Source organism: Sorex fumeus, unplaced genomic scaffold, assembly GCF_029834395.1.
Source record: "Sorex fumeus unplaced genomic scaffold, SorFum_2.1 ptg000005l, whole genome shotgun sequence".
Taxonomy (NCBI): Eukaryota; Metazoa; Chordata; class Mammalia; order Eulipotyphla; family Soricidae; genus Sorex; species Sorex fumeus.
In genome coordinates, this window is record NW_026606062.1 from 7,361,222 (window position 1) to 7,384,766 (window position 23,545).

At 41.3% G+C, this 23,545-nt stretch overlaps 2 protein-coding genes across 2 annotated transcripts in view; one reads left to right on the forward strand and one right to left on the reverse strand.

Annotated features, from left to right (window-relative positions):
* Positions 1 to 23,545, forward strand: part of PSMD1 (proteasome 26S subunit, non-ATPase 1) — an 88,934-nt gene that overhangs the window by 26,776 nt on the left and 38,613 nt on the right. The window lies entirely within an intron of this gene.
* HTR2B (5-hydroxytryptamine receptor 2B) lies at positions 5,954 to 20,179 on the reverse strand. The gene is made up of 3 exons (XM_056120792.1): positions 19,762 to 20,179; positions 10,144 to 10,344; positions 5,954 to 6,843 (listed from the first exon to the last, which is right to left on the reverse strand). Exons 1-3 carry the CDS (start codon positions 20,108 to 20,110, stop codon positions 5,954 to 5,956), a joined length of 1,440 nt encoding a protein of 479 aa, XP_055976767.1. The 5' UTR covers positions 20,111 to 20,179.

A 23,545-nucleotide genomic window follows, 5' to 3' on the forward strand; every position in this document is an offset into this window, starting at 1 on the left:
TTCTTGCCATCTGTCAGCTTCGTTAAATTCCCACTTTTTCCGATAATTATACATTTGAAATTATCGTTGACTTTTAACTACGTGGCACACTTTTCTGCTTACAACTCAGTTTAGTGAACTACTGTAGGTACTGGGTGGTGGTCTGATATGATATCGGAGCGTGAGCCACCAATGGCAGGTACAGCATCAGCATGTTATGAAGAGTAAAAGCTTTATGGTTCAGAAAAAGGCAAATGGATGAGATATTTGCACATTAAAATTATTTTGAACTTAGAAATACCGATGCACCAACATAGTTGTGTTATGGACTGAAAGAGATAATACAGGCACTTGCCTTGCATCCAACTCACCTGGATTTAAGTGCAAAACCTCGGCACAACACGCAATTCCGGCCAGAGCAATAGTACAGCGGGTAGGGAGTTTGCCTTGCACGCGGCTGACCTGGCTTCAATCCCCGGCATCCCATATGGTCACCCCAGCACCACCAGGAATAATTTGTGAGTGCAGAGCCAGGAGTAACCCCTGAGCATTGCTGGGTGTGACCCAAAAAGCAAAATAAGTAAACAAATAGACAAATAAGTAAACATGCAGTCCCTGAACACAGTGCCAGGAATAGTCCTTGAGCACATCAAACATCAACAGGGTGTGTGTGTATGTGTTGCGCCCTCACACACATACATTGTTGCTATTAAGAAGACATAGTCTAGAGGCCAGAATGATAATACTGCAGGTAAGGTGCTTGCCTTGTATATGGCTTTTGCGGGTTTGACACCACATGTTCCCTGAGCGTAAAACCTGGAGTAAGCTCTGTACAACCAGTTTGCCCCCCCACCCCCAACCCTGCGAAAAAAGAGAAGACGACAGCATACTCTGGGTCAAGAAACCATGGTGCATTCACACGATGGATAGCTAATTAGCTTTAAGAAAAGGTGAAATCATGTCATTTTGCTGCTGCATGAATGGGATCTGGAGAGTGTCATGCTGAGTGAAGTTGGGAGAGAGACAGAATTTTTATCATGTAGGATATAAAAAACATAGTAGGGAAATAACAAGTGTCAAAAGGCAACAGAAACAGAACTGGTCTTTAGTAGGAAACTTACTATTTGTGGGAAGGTTGGGGACACTCTGGAGGAGGGTGTGGTGCTGGAATGTTTCGTGCACGAAACCCTACATTAGCAGTTTGGTAAACCACGGTGCCTAAAATAAAATTGAAAAATGAAACAGAAACAGGTAAAGGTAAGGTAAAGGCCCTCCCGTTGATCGTCGATTTGCTCGAGCGGGCCCAGTAACATCTCCATTGGAGACTTTGTTGTTACTGTGTCTGGCATATCGAATACTCTCGGTAGCTTGCCGGGCTCTCCGAGGGGCTTTGGGCTTGTTTCTAAGTCTCCTCGAGTTTCAGGTTCATCTGTGAAATCGGTTTCATGGTACCTGTTTGAAAGTGTTTTTTTTAAGGACAATGCAAATCAGTCCAAAACCTTTATAACAGTGTCCATAGTGTTGGCTTGTGCTGGGAGCGGTGATCACAGCTGTGTTGGTAGATGCAATCATACCTTTTTCCAGAAGTTAGAAGTTTTCCCTTTTTGGAGGCGGGAAAGGCTACCCAGGCAGTGCTCAGAATGCCCAGGGCCCCTCCCAGTAATTCTCAGCCAGCGAGGCTGGTGGTTCAATGCACAGACCTGAGGATGCAGCGCTGCGTGAGCCCCGTGGTGCCGGGGAATACCTGAGCCACCCCAGCCGAGCTTGGTCCTTACGGACTGCATCCAGTGATTCTGGGGGTCGAGGAGACCAAGCAGCACCAGAAATCAAACCAGGGTCAACCACAGGGAAAGCATGTGCCTTAACGCTTTTTTTATGATCTCATCAGTCCCCAGAAGTTATTTTTATGTTCAGCTTAGATCTAGTTTCAAGTAACTGTTTCATTTAGTGAACTTAGTTTATCTTACTGGCTGGAGCGATAGCACAGCGGGTAGGGCGTTTGCCTTGCACGCGGCTGACCGAGAGTGTCCCACCCTCACGACAGAGCCTGGCAAGCTCCCCATGGTGTATTTGATATGCCAAAGACAGTAACAAGTCTCACAATGGAGACGTTACTGGTGCCCGTTTGAGCAAATCAATGAACAACGGGAGGACAGTGCTGCAGTACAGTTTATCTTAAAACATGAGAAATGAAATATAAAGATTATGTAGGTGTTGCTTGTTATTAACTTATTTATGATGAAATACACAGTAAAATCTCCGTCATATATGTAGACGTGTTCCCAGTTTACATATAAATAAGTCGAGTGTTTTGTGTCCTTTTAATCTCTGAAATAGATTTTCTACCCCAGATTTCTGGGAGTGTACTTTTGTTGTAGACATACGCAATATATACAATATTGTACAATATAATACGGTAATACTTATTGTTTAATGAAACATCTATTGTAAATTAGTTACTGGTTATAAATATCTTATCCATAATGTTCTGGGTAGTTACCCATTTACTGCAGGAAAGAATATTTTTCTCCCAGGGCCTGGGAGGTGCCGTAGAGGGTAGAGCTCATGCTTTCTTACTAGTGATAATAAAAATGTTGAGTTAAATAGAACAAAGCATAGGTCCTTAACGGAGTGCCGGGAATCAAACCCGGGGCGGCCACGTGCAAGGCAGGCAGCTTACCCACTGGACTCTCACTCCAGCCCCTGAGGGGTGTCCTTAGTAAAAGTGTGAAGAATACTACTCTTCCTTTATTTGGTTTCTTCATTGTCAGCTATTTGTTATGCCTATTAGTGGCCTTTTATTTTATATATCATGTGTCAGTGGCCGTGTGTATTTATCAGTTCATGTTGGGCTTAATGAAAACTTGAGTCCTTTTTTGTTTGAGGGCCACACCCAGTCGTGCTCAGGGCTCACTCCTGGCTCTGTGCTCTGTGCTTGGGGAACCATATGCAGTATAGGGGTGCTGGCCACCTGCATGGTCAAGAAGGGCCTTCACCCCTGTACCTGTTTGTAACCTGGCCGGCTTTGGCTCTCTGATTTGCAGAATACTTTTTGCCCCTGTATTTCCTGTGCAGGCAACCTGCTGAACTCCGGTTGAGCAGTAGGTGTCGCCCATGAGCTGCTTCTGAGCTTTGCCGGCAACGCCGCTACCCGGCTTTACTTGCTCATGATTTCTATGTACCATCAAGTTTCCTTTCTGTTGTATTATGAATAGTAGAAAACATAAGAAATTTTAGAGAAATGACTTTGTCTCAAACCGCAAAGATGATTAAGCTCTAGGGCTGGAGCTATAGTCCTGCCTGGGCAGGGCGCTTGCCTTAAGTGTGGCAAGGCTGGCTCCCTGCCGCCCACGCGGTCCCCCGTGCCCACCGGGAGTAACCCAGGAGCAGCACCACATATTCAGAAACTGTGTTGCCAGGAATCGAACCTTGGCCTCTGACGTGCAAAGCATGTGCATTAGTCTCTGCGCTTGCTCCGCATCTCCTAGATTCAGAGTATTCTGAAGTAGAACTCTTATCAGTTGTGTACCAAAGTGGTGAAAGTCTTGTGCTATACTGTACTTGTTCAGAAGTAATACGTCAAAGTTATAGTCATTTTCTAGTCTTATTGAAACACTAATCTTACAAAAGATCTCTCAGCTCACTGAAAACAAGAAATTTTCCCCAAGAACTGAAGATAAAACATTTCAAGGTTTTATAGTTAATTTTATAGGTAGACATTTGTTTAAGCATTTACACAAATTTGGAAGCAATTTAATGTATGTGGGGGAATATTCCTTCTAATATAAATCATCCAGGGGTTGAATTTTGGTAGTGTAATCACCAGCTCTTAGTGTCTAGATTTACCGACACTGTATGTGCTTTGAGATGTCAAACATGCATTAACAGATTAGATAACTGTTAAGAATATCTGTAAACATTATCTCACATGCTTTGGATAAAACGTAAACCTTAAATTCCAACCTCATTGTATTAAAGACTGTAACTGAATTAGAGAATGCTATTTTTTTAGCACTTAAATTATTTTACCTTTTGTCTGAGAAAGCCCACCATAATGTTGATGAAAATTAGTGGGGAAGATACCCAAAGGTTAGGAGTTTGTGAGATGCACTTTTAATATCCACATCTATAAGATCTTTGCATTAGAGTTATGTGCTAAGAAAGGGTTCTACCATTTGAAAAGCTGCCCTATGCCAACACATTTCTTGAAGTAATATTACTTATAATTACTTATAATCCTGTCCCCTCCCTTCCTTCGTCCCTCCCTCCTTACCACCCTCCCTCCCTTTTGGGGCCACAGTTGGCGATGTCCAGGGCTTATTCCTGACTCTGTGCTCAGGGATCACTCCTGAGCTGAGGAATCAGTCCTGGCGGTGCCTGTGGGAACCACATGTCATGCTGACTTGGCTGCTTTTAAAACAAGTGCCCTGCTCCCTGTACGACCACTTCCGTCTGAAGTAATTTTCTTAAACTGACTTGCTTGGAAAGCTGTAATGATTACACAGTAGGTTGTCTGAAAATGGAAGGCCAGTACATAAACTGTCTTCATTGCAGACTTGTTCAACCTAAATTTGTTCACTGTTTATAGAAATATTGTAGCAAACTAGCAAAGGTAAATCATATTGGCAGCCATATATAGAGTGCCCGCTATATGTGTTATCATTCTCTTCTGAATTCTAGAAAATATAGATGAGGAGATTCAGACCTAGACAAGTATCTTTCAGTCAGCTAGCTAAGTGATAGATGTGTTTATTCCCAGATCTAGCTATGCAAAAAGATCTATAAAGAGTACGTTAAAAAAATTTTTGTTTAAAAAAAGGCATTCTAGAAGCTCAACCAGTGATTCGTAAAATTTGTGAATTCGTGATGTCAGTTTAGGAGATCGCTGAGATTAAGATTCTCGATCGAGAGCCCATGCCCCTAGCTTGCGCATGTTAAGGACATAATAAGGAACATTCAAGTACCTGAGAGATTTCGTTTACGTTCTCTTCTGTTTCCTGCTTCTTCTCCACTCATCTCTGATACCCTGCTATCAGCTATTTAGTAACTAGCATTAGTTCTAAGGCCCTGTTATTTTGTGAAATTTTTTGGCTTTTGTTTATGTGTTTATTTTGGGGGGGGGTCTTGAGTCATACCTAGCGGTCTTCAGGACTTACTCCTGGCACTGTGCTCAGGGATCACTCCTGGCAGGTTTGGACCACCATATGGGGTGCCCGGAGATTGAACCAGGTTGGCCACGTGCAAAGCAAGCGCCCTCCCCACTGTACTATTGTTCTGACCCTCGGCTGTTATTTTCTGTGGTAGCTGCTCTACCCTCCTTATTAACCATCAAGACAGTTTCCTGATCAAAAGTAAAATCATGACTGCTGTCTACTAATCCATACTATAAATGGCAGTCTCAGCCTAAGCTTACTCCACATGTGATCATTTTTTACATATTTTTCAGTCCTGTTCTTCTCACCATTGTTCTGTATCATATATGTATATTTTAAGAAAAGATCACTACACAGCTTATTTCATTCTTAGCTCAGCTTTATATACACACAAGTAGAAACTTAGCACGTTGTTACTATGACTTATTTTTTAAGCCTGAAATTTATTAATTTTACTTCAGTGGAATATCTTTGTAGTTGTTATTGTTTGTTTTGGGGCCCACATTCGGCGATGCTCAGTGCTCACTCCTGGTTCTGCACTCGGGGATCGTTTCTGGTGGGTTCAGACCATATGAGGTGCCGGGGATTGGACCTGAGTCAAGACCAACATCTTACCCACTGTCCTATTGCTCTGACCCCAAATTCCAGCAGCTGTGCTGTGGTTTTTTTTTTTATGGAATAATAAAACTTGAAAATCTTAATATATAATTCCTAAATAAATGATTTGGTACATGGCTTTAAGTTCTTTACATTATCCTTGATTCATTTGTATGCATATCCATTATCGTAGTCTGTGTATTAGATGAAAATTACGCCATCAGCTATACGTAACTGACTTGATCTTCGGTTTTGTCACCTTCATTTTCGGTTAGGAGAAGTGTATCTAGTAGAACGATTGGTGAAGACTGAACTTTTGAATTTTGGGGCCTCACTGGGCTCTGGTACCTGGCAGGACTGACCCCATTCCTCATGCCTTGTGTCATGACAGTAGAGCTCTCTGCTATGGAGTTCTGAAAGTAGATGTTACTGGAGCCTTTTCGGAGAGTTCTTGCAGATTTTGTAGCCTGGTAATTGCAGGTGATGTATCGGCCAAATGCATCCCGAAATGTCTTGTTGAAGAGGGTATAGACCAGAGGATTCACTCCCGAAGACACATAGCCTATCCACACAAATATTTCCAGAAGCATTTCGAGAGTAGTCTGGTTACAGGAATCACATGCAGCTGACGTTATATTTGTAATGAAAAAAGGACACCACATCAGCAAGAAGAGGGAAAACACGATCCCTAGAACTTTCGATGCTCGTTGTTCGTTGGAAATGGTCTGCGCTGACTTTTTTCCAGCTGTCGACATTCTTCGCATCAGTGTCTCGTCACTTGAATTGGGCAGAGTTCTATTTTTGCCAGAGCTATCCAATATAGCCACCTTTTCAGGTGACGAGCCGAATTTTTCTTCCTTTTGAAACACTGTGGACACCGTGGACCACGTTAGGCGTTGAGGTGGTTTGTTTTTCACCAAGTAAGCTTTCTTCCGTAAAGCGCGGATAGTGAGAACGTAGGTGACGATCATGATCGCCAGGGGTGCAAAGAAGGAAGCCAGTGAGCCAGAGAGCATGAAATGGCCAAAACGGTCCTTTGTCATCCTACAAGTGATGTTATTTGGGTTTTCTACATTCTTCTCTATTCCGATGATAGGGACTGGAGTAGCAATGCCTAAAAGAAGAGGAAACAAGGTGGGTAGATTGTAGGCTCTGTGACTCTTTTTCGTGTGTGTGTGTGTGTGTGTGCGCGCGCGCGCGTGTGTGTGTGTGTGTGGTGGGGTTTGGGCCACCCCTGCTGTGCTTAGTGTTTACCCCTGCGCTGAGGGATCTCTGTTGGTAGAGCGGTGGGGGTGGGGCGTGGCATAGGGAGTACCAGGGATCGAACCCAGGACGGCCGCGTGCAACCTACTGTATTATCTCTCTAGCCCCAAACTTGCTGTTTTAAACAGAGATTGGTTACTGATTCCAGCTTTATAATTAAAGCTTCCCTAAAACTGTAGTATATCCATGAAATAATAAGTGTTTTTTTTTAAATTCTGCATTCCTTGCGATGGTTTTATTTGTTGATGTATTCCACGTTAGATTTCTAAAGAGTATATTCTAATAATATCTCTAAATAGATTTTCATTTTGTCTCCTTTGGACTTTGCACCGCTTTATTTAGAAGAAAATTTTATCTGTGATCTCTCTGACTTGGTGTGGTGAGACCCTAAGGAGTCAGTCTTTGTTTTAATTTTTTTAAATAAGGGTGTGGGCATGCATTGCCGGATTTAGCTCTCTGGCTTCTCATTGTTGTTGTTTTAAAAAATAATTTCCTCTAATAGATAGGAAAGAAATGTACCTTGCCCTTTTTTCTAATACTTTAAATACTAGGAAGTAGGTATTTAAATTTGATCTTGCTTATGAAGCAGCTTTGTTATTAGGTCAGCAGGGTTAGCCTGAACCTTTTCCCTTTGAATAACAACTAATTTTAAACTAAGCCTAAATTAACTGATTTTTAGAATCCTTGTATTTTATTAATCTGAAAATACTTCATCATCTTTCTTTGGTAACTTCCAGAAAGAGCTCTTGTCAAGAATGTTTTCCTCAGTACCTTTCTTTTTCTTGGGGGAAAAAAAAATTTTTATTTTTTTTTTGACTTTTTGGGTCACGATGCACAGGGGTTACTCCTGGCTGTGCACTCAGGAATTACTCCTGGCAGTGCTTGGGGGACCATATGTGATGCTAAGAATTGAACCCGGGCCAGCCACGTGCAAGGCAAATGCCCTACCTACTGTACTTATCACTCCAGCTCCTAATTTTTTTCTTCTGGGGGTCACACTTGGTGATACTTAGGGATTACAACTAGCTGTGTACTCAAGAATTACTCCTGGTGGTGCTCAGGCGATCATGTGGGATGCCGGGATTGAACCCTGGTCCGCCACATGCAGGCCAGCGCCCTACCTTCGCCCACAGTCCAGCCCCTCAAGCCCTTTGGAATGGAGAATACTTCTTCATTTCCTACTTCTCCTGGGGTTTATGGTCAAACCAGAGGAATGTGTTCCAGTTGTTCTACACTAGGGGTCAGCAAAGTACAGCCTGAGGTCAGCCCTGACTTTTGCCGATAAACTGTTGTTGGAACATAGACATCCCCACTCATTAATTTTTATTTTATTATGTATATTTTTAAAACTATCTTGCATTTTTACAGAAAACATCAGCTGACCCCTGCTCTGTGCTGCTAATTCCAAGGAGACTTGCATGCATTTTTCTTTAAAAAAAAAAACAACACTGTTAGGTCTATTTACACTACTGTTTTCTCCATTCAGTTCACTGACAAACCCCAGGACATTTATCTGACTTCCTCAGTGGTTTCGACACCTTGCTTTAACCTTCCTCTCCACTGCCCCATTGCTATCACTTCTCATAACTTCTTTCTATTTGTGATTCTTTTAACACCTTAGTTTTAAGTTCCATGAACTTAAGTATAATCATGCATCCCAAGTCATCCATGGTCCATTTAGAAGCCATCTTAAGTAAAATTCTGAAACTGTTCAAAATAGAATTGAGCCTGGTATTATTCAGGAATGACTTATTTCAGCGTCTTTTTTGTTAGATTTTCCTCTGATTAAAATGTCACACATTGCTCTTGTTTTCCTTTTAATGTGCATATCTCCCTTGATTTTTCCTCTATTTTAGTGAGAAAGAGTGACTGCTGGTCAAAACTATTGTTGATAATACTAATTGAGAATATTTTGACATAAAGGTTTTCCACAGTTTATGCTATACTTCATGCTAAGTGTATTTTTATTGTAGATATCTGTGGATGCAGAGATGGGGACTAGAGCAAAAATCCGTTTGGAAGAAACACAGTTTCCTTCTGTGAACTGTTTCAGATCATTTTTTTTAATCTCTCAAAACTTCTGATTAAAAAATTTTAGAGGCTGGAGTAATAGTATAGCTGGTAGGGCGCTTGCCCTGCACCTGGCTGGCTGGGGTTCAATCCCTGGTATCATATATGATCCTCCAAGCCTGTCAGGAGTGATGCCTGAGTGCAGAGCCAGGAACAAGCCCTGAGCACCCTGAGTGTGGCCCCAAAACAAAGCACAACATTTCAAAACAGGGCTGGATATGACCACTGTTGTTCCTAAGTACAGAGCCAGGAAGGGCAGCCCCTGAGCTGCTGGGTGTCGCCAAGAAACCCAGTACCCTCCTTTTCCCTGTTTCATTTTCAAAACACCTAAGCAGGCACTTTTTTAGTGTATACAGTTTGGCTTCCGAGATGAATGTACGGTCTTTGATACCTGCGTGGGAAATGTTTGGGTTTCCCTTTTTTCTCCTCTTTCCTATTTTTTGTCAGTTAATATTATTTTAATGTATTTTTTAGTTTGTTGTTGTTGTTGTTACTTTAATTAAATTTGGAATTCTGTGTTTTATGTATCCCTTAGTGCTCTGTTGACAAATGAGACTTTTTCAGGGGCCAGAGAGATGGTACTGCTGGTGGGGAGCTTGCCTGGGGTGCTGTCAGCCTGAGTGTCACTCCCTGGCTCCTCACAGGGTACCATGAACCACACCAAGAATCCCTGAGCAGAGACAGGTATGGCCCAGCAACAACACAACTTTGCAGCGTTAGCCTGCCAACACGTCAAAATTAAAACAGGACCACGGTGTGTATCTCCACCTTACACGTGTGAGTCCCTGCGTTTAATTCCTGGGACCCCCATCCTCCTTCCCCACAGACCAGAGCACAAATACATCTCGTTACACAACTGTGGTTCTTTCTTAGCATATGAACTCGACTACCTTTTCACACTTTGTGCTGAGAGCATGATTTAGAAACTCCATGATGAGTTTAATGACATAGTTTGCTTGTGTTGGTTGGTGAGTGAATTGCAGGACCTCTCCTGCTGAGTTTCATTGCCAACCAGACAGCATTTTGCTACCAGATGGAACAAAAGACTATATAGCGCCCAAACCTAATTTTTGACACATACCTATTGAAATTAACCACACCACTGTAATCTTGATGAGTGCTTTAGCTCGTGAGTTACATTGATTAGCCTGGATTGGCTTTTTGATGGCTATGAATCGATCCACCGAAATGGCACAGAGATGCATGATGGATGCAGTAGAAAAAAGAACATCAAGAAATAACCAGGCGGGGCATAGAACAAATGGGAGGGGCCACATCACTTCTGAAAGAAAGAAAAACAAACATTCTTCAAAATGGCAACTTCAGCATGCAGGGATTGGGTTTGTGTTGTGTGTTTTTTTTTTTTTTAAGTTTTTAAAATTTTTCTCTGAAATTTTACAGTTTAACCCCTGCAGCATTTAATTTCACATAATGGAACCGGTAATATTAAGTATATTTATGTACTTACCTTTTGGGGGGCAGCGGGGTTGGGCCATGCCCAGCGATGCCAGGGACCAAAACAGGGTCTGCTGCGTATAGCAGATGCAGGCCCCTAACCCCCATTATTACCTCTCAGGCTTACTTATTAAAAGCATTTTGAATTCTATTTTGTAAATTAATTATAACCTCTATGCCAACAATTTATAGCAGCAATTTTTAGCAGCATGATTTTGACCTTGGGGCTTTGGTTTTGTTTTTCTTTCTTTTTTCTTTTATAATCGTTAAGAAATTATTACAACTAGATCTTAACCTTGTTATTCAAAAAACATTAACAAAAGTCCACCCTATTTTAAAGCTGTTAACGTCAAGAGAAAACCTTTGACCTTGACCTTGTAGAATAAGCAACGTAATGTGGCAAAATGAATATAAGAATGACGTTCTCTGGGATTTTAGGTTTTTTCCACGAGTAACTGGCAGCATAGTCTTTGTTACTGCACACTTAGGTTTGGTGAAACGATGATTTGAAGTTCCCTTTTAGGGGCTTTCCCCTGCAGTGCTCTGAAAATAGGGACCACCCTGGTTCCACTTGCTCCAGCAATGCTGCTGAGGGGCCACCAGGGCCATCTTTGGTTAGTGCTGGGGTGGGCAGCGTCGCGGGGTACAGTGGAGTTTAGAATTTCAAACTGGGGACTTGGTGAATGCCTTCCCATCCCTGTGGGCCCAAATCGAGTTTTCTTTTTCCACAGAATTACATCTTGATATAATGAGCAAAGCGAATGGCTTCGATTATGATCCTGGAGGAAATGAGATTGTTGTCCTTTCCTTTTTCACTGCTTTACTCCCAAGTACTGGGGAGGCAATGAACAGTGCAGATTTTTGGTTTAAAAATAAATTTTCGAGGGCCAAAGCAGTAGTGCAGTGAGTGACTGGGTTTGATCCCTGGCATCCCATACGGTCCCCCGAGCACCACCAGGAGTGATTCCTGAATGCAGAGCCAGAAGTGACCCCTGAGCTTCACCAGGTGAGACCCAGAAAGCCAAAAAATAAGATAACAAATTATCAGGGGCCAGAGTGATAGTACAGCAGATAGGGTACTTGCCTTGCGTACGGCCAACCCAGGTTTGATTCCAGGAATCCCATATGATCCCCTGAGCACTACCGGGAGGGATTCCTGAGTGCACAACTAGGAGTAACCCCTGAGAGCTGCTGGGTATGACCCCTCCACCCCAAGTATATACACTCACTCACATATATGTAAGAATTAAATAATAGTGTAAACTCTTACAAAAAGGCACTTACTGTGTACCTTATAATCATAAGCACTTGCAGGATAGTGATTTCCTGTGCAGGAGACGGCTTAGAGGGCCGAGGACATGGAAGAGCCCCAGGTTCTGTCCTTGGCCCCACTTGGTCTCCTAGCACCGCACTAAGCGTTGGGGTGTACGCTGGCCCTTACCCCTTCCCCCCCAGTTAAAATTTCTTTGGGTTTTGGAGATTGACTGGCTATTCAGTTTAATTCCTCATAAATTTTACTTGGGTAACCACCCATATATAGATTTTAATAACAGGCATATTTTACGTATGCCTGTTACATGTATGTTTGTAGTTTCACAGTAACTACAATTTTATTTTTTTTAGCTAACCCTAGAAAATTTCTATTGGAATTCATTTTATACACACAAGCATTTAGGACTGATATGAACAGAATATATACTGTACTCCTGTATAGAAGAACTAACACCACACAATTTAGAGAGTATCTAAATTCTTTGTTGTTGTTACATACTTACTATAAAAATAGAACCTTTCCTTTTTACCCCAAAGTGTATCAGTCTGTCTTTGACAGGTAGTGATTGGGATAATTGAAGGGAAATGACTGAGATAATTGAATAAAAAATTACCTCAGGATTTAGAGTACTGAGATCCTTTAGTTGTGAACTTTTAAAATATAGCCTGGGAATGGGGAGAGATTACCATCCCAGGCCCTAAGAGGCCAAAACTTGAAGACTTGAATATGCTCTATTAAATACAATAGATTTACATATGGTTTTCTAAGGTCAGGTAGGATTTCCGTGAAAGATATTTGGACACCACCAAAAAATGACAAATCAACTTTTTCGGCGCCTTCCCTTCTCAGAATTGGTATGGGACATTCTTTTGTTTGCTTGTTTGTTTTTCTTTTGGTTTTGGAGTCACAGCAGACCTACTCCTGGCTCTGATCAGGGGTCGCTGCTGGTGGTGCTGGGGGCACCACATTCACTGCCAGGATCGACCCTCAATGGGCTGCATGTGAAGCATCTTACCCGGTACTGTCTCTCTGGCCCAGAAATTCTTACTAGAAATATTAAGATATTTCTTATTAAGACCAAAATAACAAAATAGGCATGACTTTTTATTTTTATTTATTTATTTTTTTGCTTTTTGGGTGACACCTGGCGATGTACAGGGGTTACTCCTGGTTCTGCACTCAGGAGTTACTCCTGGCGGTGCTCAGGGGACCGTATGGGATGCTGGGAATCGAACCCGGGTCGGCCGCACGCAAGGCAAACGCCCTACCCGCTGTGCTATCTCTCCAGCCCCTGACTTTTTATTTTAAATGGACAAATGATTGCTTTGTATATGGTTCTCTTTTCAGCAACTTATTGTAAATGTGATTTCTATTTGGGGCAGAGAGATAGCCCAAGCTGGGGTTGAACGAACGGGTTTGATCCCAGCACTTCATATAGTTCCTGAGCACCACCAGGAGTGATCCCTGGAGCACCTTCAGAGCCAGGAGTAAATCCTGACTCATGGGTATGACCCAAAACCAGAATAAAGGTGATTTGTGTTTTTTTCATTAAATACTGTAATCAGACTCTTTTTTTCCTTCATGAATTAGAAGTGAGGATAAGGAGTGGAGACAATAAATTACAGTCATTGAACTGAAAGGGACCTTAGAGATTATATCATCGATTTTGCAGATGAGTTTATTCAGGTATAAGTAGTTCTTTGGGTGCGGGAGGGGAAATTATTTGTGAAAAGTAGAATGTTAATTAAAACTGGTTTTTATAACCTTGTTTCTTAAAATGTGTTCTTCATTTCAGCAAGAATCTATATCATTGGGGAACTTGTTAGAACAAAAGTATTCTCTTGAGCTTCATCCTAGGTCTTACTGAATAAAATTTTGGTTTTAACTAGATCCCTGGTGATTTGTATGCAAATTAACATTTGAAAAATACTGCTTCAGAAGACTTCTGGGAAAGGTTTTTGTCTTGAGTTTTAGAAGACGCATTTCTGTGTTTTGGTATAGGTAGATTCTCGGGATGCCTGTTTGAAAGGAATTTAAGGGAGACTTTCTAAAACAAAATGTTACAGAAAAATATGTTTAGAAGAAAAGAATCTAATCTACTATCTACCCTGGTAACCAGTATATTCATATTTTCTATCAATGGAAAAGGACCTTGGGACATGACCTAATAAGAGTCTAGAGTAAAAAAGAATTGTTTGAACATGATTTCTTGTTTGGAAACCTGAAGGTGAGGGTTCTTTTACAACTGTTCTGCAATTCTAGATTAGGACACAAGCCTAGAGCTACAGCCAGAGCTATTGATCACAGTTGGGATTTTAAAAGACAGTAATTAAATCTTGTAGAGATAAAGTCTTAAAGACTTAGTGTTATAGATAAACATTTGCCCTTAATACTCTAAGACTCATAGCTACCTTCTTCCTTTTAAATGCATCTTCTGTAACATCTTCAAAATGGATTACTGTGCCAGAGCCATAGTACAGCAGGAAGGGTGCTTGCCTGGTTTACAACTGACCCGAGTTCAATCCCCAGCACCCTGTATATAGCCCCCAGAGCATCGCCAGGTGTGGCCCCAAAAACCACACAACCACACACACACACACACAATACATGCATGTGTTAATGGAAATATATTTTAAAACATAAACATTTTGAAAAGCCAGCTTAGGTACCTAACTAAATTAATCCAACTTTTTTGAAAAGTTCATAAAGATTTTATTACTACCACACTATTCGGAAATAGTCTCCTTACGGAACTGGGACTGTGGTTCAGGTAGTCCTGCAGGGGGGAAATAGTGGCTAAATTCTGTAAAGTGACTCCTAAACCAACAGGCAAACCAGTACACCCTCTTCTAACTACCAGGCATGCAGTTTTAGCATATGTCTACATCTCTGAGATAGGGCTTAACACTTGGATTGTAGGGGCCAGAGTGAGAGTACAGCAGGGTGAGCAGTCGCCTTGCATGGTGCCAATACCGGTTCTATACCTGGCACCCCATGAGCCCTGGATCCCACCAGGAGTGAACCCTGAGCTCAGATCCAGGAATAAGCCCTGAGAAGTGCCAGGTGTGGCCCAAAAACCTAAAAGAAAAAGAACTTGGTTGTATACATGACTCGTGGATCATTAAATGTTATTTTTCCTGTTACAATTTTAATCATTTAATGAAAAGGAAAAGTTCAAAGAATCTTTTTGAGACAGGGGCTGGGGAAGTGGTGCTCAGGGCTTACTCCTGGCTCTGCAGTGTTCAGGGGTCACTCCTGATGGGATTTAGGGGACCATATGGGGTGCCAAGCCAGGGATCGACCACGTGCAGGGCAGATGTCCTACCTGCTGTACCTTCTGCCCTCCTCCCCTGGCCCAAGAACTTCTTAAATTGTGGTATTTCCTAGCTTTCGTATGTTAGCATTTGATAAACTTATTTCTTTGCATCCTATTCAACTCTTTGTAATGTAGACCTTTTAAATCTAATGTTAAAGCTAGTCTATGTGATGGAATTAGATATCTAGGCCAGACAGTAAAAAAGTTCGAACGGTAAAGCCGGGAAGGTGGCGGAAAGGGCTAGTACAGCATGCTCTGTGCATGGCACCGATTCAGTAAATCAAAGTTCTCACAGTGTCCACTCGCACAAAGGCAGCGTAAGACAACTCATCTGAAAGGCAATTTATGCCAGTCATAATTGTGGTGTACTAGAGATTCAGAGAACACGTTTATAATTTTTTAATAATCATTTTATAAACTATTCCTCATGTAAGAGTCACATTTTGCATTTCTCCTGCACTGCCTTTTTTTAAAAAAATTAATTTTATTAGATTATAATAAGCTATTATAAAGTTTCTGTGTGAGTTTCATTTAAATTTCCTTTTATATTGAGATCAGTCCCATCACTCAATTGATAATTTTTTTGTTTACTGACAAAACTATTCAGACAACTTGTTTGGGGCTACAGTAATTGTACAGAGATTACAACTCTTGCCTTGCATGTAGCTGACCCTGCTTTAATCCTGCCGTGTGGAACCCACAGGAATGACCCCTGAGCACAGAGTCAGTTATCTAGCAGTACCAGGTATGACTCAAACACCCCAAAATAAAAACAAAGCTAACTGTAGACACTTCAGAAGTCCTGAAAAGTATCTCTATAGTATAGAGACAAAAATGGATTTTTGCGGCCAGGAAGATGGCTCAGGGGCTCCAGCACATCCTTTATGTGTCAGAGGCTGACTCCTGCCCATGGGTCCCCAGCGGGGCTGGGAGGGACCCAGGTACTATCCTCAGAAGCAACTCAGGAGTGCCACTGCCAGCTCTCGCCCAAAATAAACTCTACTCCAGCTTCTTATTTATATATTTTAGTTTTTATTTAGGCTGGAGCGATAGCACAGTGGGTAGGGCGTTTGCTTTGCACTTGGCCGACCCGGGCCGATCCTAGTTCGATTCCTCCGCCCCTCTCGGAGAGCCTGGCAAGCTACCAGGAGTATCTCGCCCGCATGGCAAATCCTGGCAAGCTCTCCATGACGTATTCAATATGCCAAACACAGTGACAACAAGTCTCACAATAGAGATGTTACTGGTGCCCACTCGAGCAAATCAATGAACAACGGGAGGACAGTGGACAGTGTTTATTTACGTATTTAGTGTGGCTTCGGGGTCACACCCGCTGGTGCTGTGGTTGTTCCCCACTCTGTCCTTTGGGGGCCGTGCTGTGTTAGAGATCAAACCTCGGTATGCACATTGCCTTCGAGCTCTCTCTCCAGTCCTGCTCCTGCTTCTGAAAGTTCTTAAAAATGCTTAACTTGGAACTGGGGCATTTGCCTTGCACACAGCCAACCCGAGTTCAATCCCTGGCACCACATCTGGTCCCCTGAGCACTCCAGGTGGGCCCCCCCCAAAAAAATGTAACTTAGAAACTCTTAATATGTATCAGTTTGTGAGACTGTATCCCCAAAACTAGAGTGGATGAGGACCGCTCCCCTGTGTCTAGAGTTTCTAACAGTGAATGTGAGAGGTCAGCAGTTATTATTCATATACTTGGTCTAAAATAAATAATTTTTTAGGGATTGGGGTGATAGTACAGTGCTCAGGGCATTGATGCCCACTGCTGACCCAGGTTCCATCTCCTGCACCTAGGATTTCCCCAAGCTCCACCAGGAGTATGCCCCGAGCACTACCAGGGGTGGCTCCCAAATCAAAGTAAGTCATTTTTTAAATAGTGAATTAATATTAATGCAATAATTCTTTTTTTTTTGTGGGGGGGGGGAACGGTCACACCCAGCAACACACAGGGGCTACCCCTGGCTCATGCACTCAGGAGTTATTCCTGGCGGTGCTTGGGGGACCATATGGGATGCTGGGAATCGAACCCGGGTGGGCCGTGTGCAAGGCAAATGCCCCAGTTCTACGAAAGATTTTATTTTGGGGTCAAGAATAAAGGTAAAGGTAAAGGCCCTCCCGTTGATCGTCGATTTGCTCGAGCGGGCCCAGTAACGTCTCCATTGGAGACTTTGTTGTTACTGTGTCTGGCATATCGAATACGTCCCGGGGAGCTTGCCAGGCTCTGCCGTGCGGGCGAGATACTCTCGGTAGCTTGCCGGGCTCTCCAAGAGGGGCGGAGGAATCGAACTCGGGTCGGCCATGTTGGCTGCGTGCAAGGCGAACGCCCTACCGCTGTGCTATCGCTCCAGCCCTATAATTGTAAAATTATCATCCAGAGGCCAGAGTGATAGTGCAGCGGGGTTGGGCTTTGCCTTGCACCCGGTATGGTTCCCCGAGCCCTTGGAGGAGAGCCCAGAGCCAGCCTGGAGCACTGCTGGGTGTGCCCCCCCCCCCCCAAAATTATCATCTAGGGAAGAAGATGCAGTTAAACCATATCATAATCATAAAGGAAGTAGATGCTCCACAACTTAAAGTGTCAGGTTTTCTTCTGTTTTGCTAAAAGATCCATCTTGGCCCCCTGAATTTAAATTTTAACTTGGTTTTTGGTAGCTGGAAATCCTGGTAGTGGAAACTCCTTGTGGAATCTGTGTGCTTTCTTTTGTCGGCTCATTTAGTACCTGCATTAGTATTTTGCTTATTATGTTCTGTATTTATGGAATTATGTGTTTTAAAGTTGAACTTTGCTTCTACATAAATCATTCTCATTTATTTACTATACCAACTAAGTTTTATGACAGTATGAGGTGAGCATTATGTCATTTTTCTGTATCATAGCACAGCATGGTTCAGAGAGTGTGATAGTATAGCGGGTTGGGCACTTGGCACACGTCTGACCTAGGTTTGATCTCCAGCACCCCGTCTGGTCCCCCAAGCCCACCAGGAGTGATTCCTTATCACGGATCCAGGGATAAGCCCTGAGCACCACCATGTGTGGCCCAGAAGCAAACCCAAACAAGAGTGTGATTTTATATGTTGAGCTACTATTACGTGGATGGAGATAAGAGCTTGGATCGGATGCCTGTAAGATGTTGACCATGTATGTAAACTAAATTGATTATTAAGGTCGTTTACATTCTTCTTTGTAGTAAAATGTTTTATTTTCCACAATTCTGTGCAGTAATCAAGTATTCAAAAAATTACAGATTTATAAATGAGAGGGTGTATAAACAATGCTTGTCAGTAGTCTGATTTAAGCAATAGAACCTTATTCATTACTGCTTGTACAGCCAGAGCTAAAATAAAGCCTGGGTAAATTGTGCAGAATGGAAAGTTTTAGCCATCACCATCTGATTTTTTTTTTTTTGAGGACTGGATACTTTATCTTAGTTTTCTATAGTTACAAAAATTTAACCTTTTAACCTGAATACAATTCAAATGGCAGGGTTTTTTTAGCTTTTTATTATGTATTTAGTTAAAAATACTGCTTCTGTAATTAAAATATTTTTATCTTACAATATAAACATACTTCCAAGAAACATCACCACCTTTCTTTGTTAATAGAATATCATTTTAAGCCAATATTAAAATACATTAAATACATTCTTAACCGCTATTTCTGTGCGCCCTCATAATAATTCATCTAACAGAATTATTTGTATATGTCCTGATTCTATAACTAGAGGTTATATGTGTGAATCAGAAACCATACTTATATCATTTTAACAGCATGACTCTTTTTATTACTGCAGTCACCTAGCTTTTGTTGTACTATATCAGACTAGAAAGTTTGTTTTCTCTTATATATATCAAGAACATAGATGGCCAGAAATAATAAAAATTAAACAGGGGTTTATAGTTTTTGGGTCACACCAGCCATGCTTAAGGTTTATCTGGCTCTGGACTCAGGAATTACTCCTGGCAGTGCTCAGAGGACCTATTGAGATCGAACCTGGGTACAGAGCAAGTAAGGCAAGCACTTTACCTGCTGTTCTATCTCCAACCCACAGGGATCATCGCAGGGACACTTTGAGCCAGACCCTTTCCTTTACGTTTCTTAATGTGACAAGTGTGTCTCAAGTACACAGACTATTAAAGATACAATAAGGCATTTTAGAATAATCCCTATTTTAAATTTGGGCTTTAGTGTTCTCACTTGCAAGATAGTAACTCAAATGTTTTATTATTCATATTTAACCCAGTACATAATTCTCACAGAAGTAAGAATTGTTTTTACCAGTCAGTCTTGTCAGTCTTACTTTATCTTATCAAGAAAAGAAGTATGAACAGTAGAAAAAGTGAAAGTACAAGACGGTTCTTCACTGTAATTTTTAGGGGAATCTGAGTATTGTTACATTAGATGGCTTTTCCCATAATTTTATTTGATGGCTGACAGAAAGTATAATTATTTCTAAGGAATTGATTTTTGCTCTTTAAAATTGATTATCGAGCACAGAAAATAATAATTTAAAAAAAAGAGGGGCTGCTTATATCCTGTATCATCAGTAAATAGTCCGTCTGTAAAAATTAAATGAGTGCCCAGTCCACTAATAAGTAATAACTTTGTGATTTGATGGTAGGAACAAAGAATACTTGGGTGAAATACTTACCAAACATTATTGTCATGAGGGCAATCGGCATCACAAACAGTCCAACCAGCAAGTCGGCCACTGCCAGGGACATGAGGAAATAATTGGTGGCATTCTGCAGCTTTTTCTCTAGCGAAACAGCCAGAATGACGAGGATGTTCCCACCAATTGTCGGTATTATCACCATGAATATCAAGAGAACTGCCCAGCGGGGTTTATTCCCCTGCTCCCCGCCAGTCTCCATCGTTTCACCTGGTGTCACTTCTGTCTGTAATCCAGACCAGTTAGTAGAGAATAAGCGATCCAGTGAACTCTGCAAAATGTGCTCAGGAATTTGTTTTTGTTCAGACATTCTGTGAGAGAAAGCCATTCGCTACTTTTCAGTGATTTGATCCAGTTCCATAAAATGGCCAGCATGGTCAGAAACTAAACTGGTCATCTGCTTTTTTTTAAGGCATTGTACTTTTGACACACATTCAAAGCCCAGGTTGAGTTCTCAGAGAAAAAAATCAAATTCTCCAAAATGAGAGCGTACATGACTCTGTCCATGTCTGTAGGTAGTGGCCAACGATTTAGCATTCTGCGGAGGCTCAAATTTCGGAAGGTTTAGTGGAGGAAACCCGTGGCTAGAAAAAGAGAAAGCAAAAAAGACTGTTAGTTTGGGTTTGGTTTTGGTTTTGGTTTTTTGGTGAGTGTGTAGCGGTCAAGTCATATTTGAATTCAATGCCAATGTTTATGCTCTTCCTAGATAAAATATATATATGTAATTTTCTTTATTTTCAGAAACAGTTTTAAAACCTTGCAGCTTCATCCCTCTCTTCTCCAGAGGTCTTTTGTGCACTTGTGACAATGTATCTAATTCATAGATTGCTGATATGCCTCAATTGATGAAATAGGAGCTACATTAATTTTTGCCTTGATCATACTAAAAATCTAAAGGTTTCCTGACCCTTGAATGTGTACTTTAGAATATGTAAAGGAAAACAGAAACATCAGAGTACTAAATAGTTCTGAATAAGATTTTTTGGTCCATTAAACTCACACACTTAGAAGCACTGGAAATCCATCTAAGGTCTAAACAAATGATTTACCAGCTAGGAATTCTTACTTGGAATTGGGTTCTGAATCTGATCAGGTTCACCTTAATGCTGATATGAATGAATGCCATTTTCCTTAAACATTGTAGAATTTCTTCATAGTGGGAGAAAAAAAATTTTTTACTAGGATCCAAGATCCAAGTAATTGATTCTAATAATTTCATCATTCAAAATATATTTTTGCAGCAAATAGTTTCTAGTTTTTCTCTTTCTATCAAATTTGAACCTTTATATTTTTTGCTTTAAATAGTGCATTTTTAATCTTTCTAGATTCTTAGGATAAATGAAAACTAATAATTACAAAATTTATATCTTCTTAACATTGAAAAAAATTTTCATTTTAGTTTTAAATCACTGAATAGAAAATAAAGATTCTAATGACATGGTTTTTGAAGCGGAAAAACCTCTTTAGTTTAACTCTATTTATTTGCCAGATACTTACCTCTTCTTTGCTTGTTACTCTCCACGCTTGTCATCTTACCGGCTCAGTAGCCCTGCTTGCTGTTGATCCTGAAATCCTCTTCATATTGACTTAGTCTGAGCTCCCAGCCCAAGGACTGCAAGGCAGTGAAGAAACAAATGTGTTCTATAGCTGTCAGCTTGCCAGGGCGCTTGTTTCCTCTTTGCTGCATTCATTTTTAGAGAGTAGCAGCTTTCGTTCTAATTAGTAAAATCAGTGAAGTATGCTAAAACGGTTCATGTTCCTCAGATCACTTCGATTCCTACCAGCCCTCTTTGATTTGGGGAGATTATATTATAGTGCCTGTCATTTTAGTTTGATAGTTTTGTTTTGCATTGACCCTGGGTTGTTTTTCCCATTTGAGAGTGATGAGGAGGTATTATCTAGAGATTCCTAGAGCTTTTATTTCGTGAAAACTCTGTCCTGTGAGCCTTCCAGTGATTTCCGGAGTGAAACAAGATTCTTATCTAGTTTTTCTGCCCTTGCTGTGGGGCATGGATAATTTGCTCTGGCTGCAGCCTTATATAGAAGAACACAGAAGAGGTTGAATTCAGCATGTATACATTTAAGTTTTAGCAAAAAGTTTTTCATTGCTTGATTTTAAGCAGATGACATCTGGTAGTCGATTGGTTGGCAGTTTTTTGCCCCACAGATTATATATTAGGAAAAGTATATGGTATGTAATGAGTATGTACTTCTGCCTTGTATCAGAAAATCTAAACAGCTATGCTGTTTTCTCTGAACTGTAAAGTAACTTACCATTAAATTAAAACAACCTCAAAAGCTTCCTTTTTTAGATTATCTACATCACTCAGACTATAAAATTGTTTAAATGACTTCGACATAGCAGTGATATTCGTGCGTCTTTTGTTTCAAATGTATGTGCTTTATTTACATGAAAGTTGTTAGAAAATATTTTATTCATTTCAGGTCAACTGAACACTTCAGGTTCCGTTCAATATTTGCTGCCTTTTTTTAATTCAGAATTGAATATTTTAGGAAATTATTTCCTAACAATTTGGGATGACACAGTGATTTCCGGAGTGAAGTAAATTTTTTTTGGGGGGGAGGGGTCACACTCAGCGATGCTCAGGGTTTACTCCTAGCTCTGTACTCAGGAATTACTTCTGGTTGTGCTTGGAGAACCATATGGGATGCTCGAGATTGAACTCGTGTCAGCTGCTTGCAAGGCAAGTGCTCTACCCACTGTACTATTGCTCCAGCCCCGGAGGTAAGATTCTTAGCTAGCGTTTCTGCCTTTGCTGTGGAGCACAGTTAAATGGAGCAATAAGATTGATTTTAATGTGCTAAAATTTTTCTTCAGAACTTGGAAATAAGTTTAAATGCTATTTTATCAGTCATAATTTGTTGTATGTGCTTAGTGATACAGAACTTTTATTTTTATGTCAAAAATAGCTCTGTTGAGGGCCAGAGAGATAGTATAGCAGGTAAGGTCACTTGCTTTGCATACAGTGGACCCAGGTTTGATCCCCAGCATCCTGTATAGTCCCCCATGCCTGCCAGGAGTGATTCCGGAGTACAGAGCCAGGAGTAACCCCTGGGCACCTCTGAATGTGACCAAAAAACTAAACAAAAGTGACTGTTCATTATATTTAGTGAAAAGACTTCTGAAAGTCATCAGTTTTTGTGTTTAAAGTCATTATTTTGAATATATACAATGGTATATATTGTCAAGCACAATTACGAAACAGTTGTAGAGCACATGCCAAAAATGTGTCTTTATATATTTACATACATATGTATTTGCTCGAGCAGGCACCAGTTACATGTCGATTGTGAGACTTGTTGTTACTGTTTTTGGCATATCGAATATGCCACGGGGAGCTCGCCAGGCTCTGCCGTGCAGGTGGGATACTCTTGGTAGCTTGCCAGGCTTTCTGAGAGGGACGGAGGAATTGAACCTGGGTCAGCCGCGTGCAAGGCAAACGTCCTACTCGCTGTGCAATCGCTCCAGCCAGGATATAGAAACAACCAGATATCCAACTACAGATGAATAGTTCAAGAGGTTTTGATTTATATAGACAAAAGGTTACAATGTAGCTATAAGAAAATATGAAGTTGGGGCTGGAGCAATAGCACAGCCGGTAGGGCCTTGCATGCGGCCGACTGGGGTTCGATTCCCAGCATCCCATATGGTCCCCTGAGCACCGCTGGGGGTAATTTCTGAATGCAGAGCCAGGAGTAACCCCTGTGCATCTCTGGGTGTGACCCAAAAAGGAAAAAAAAA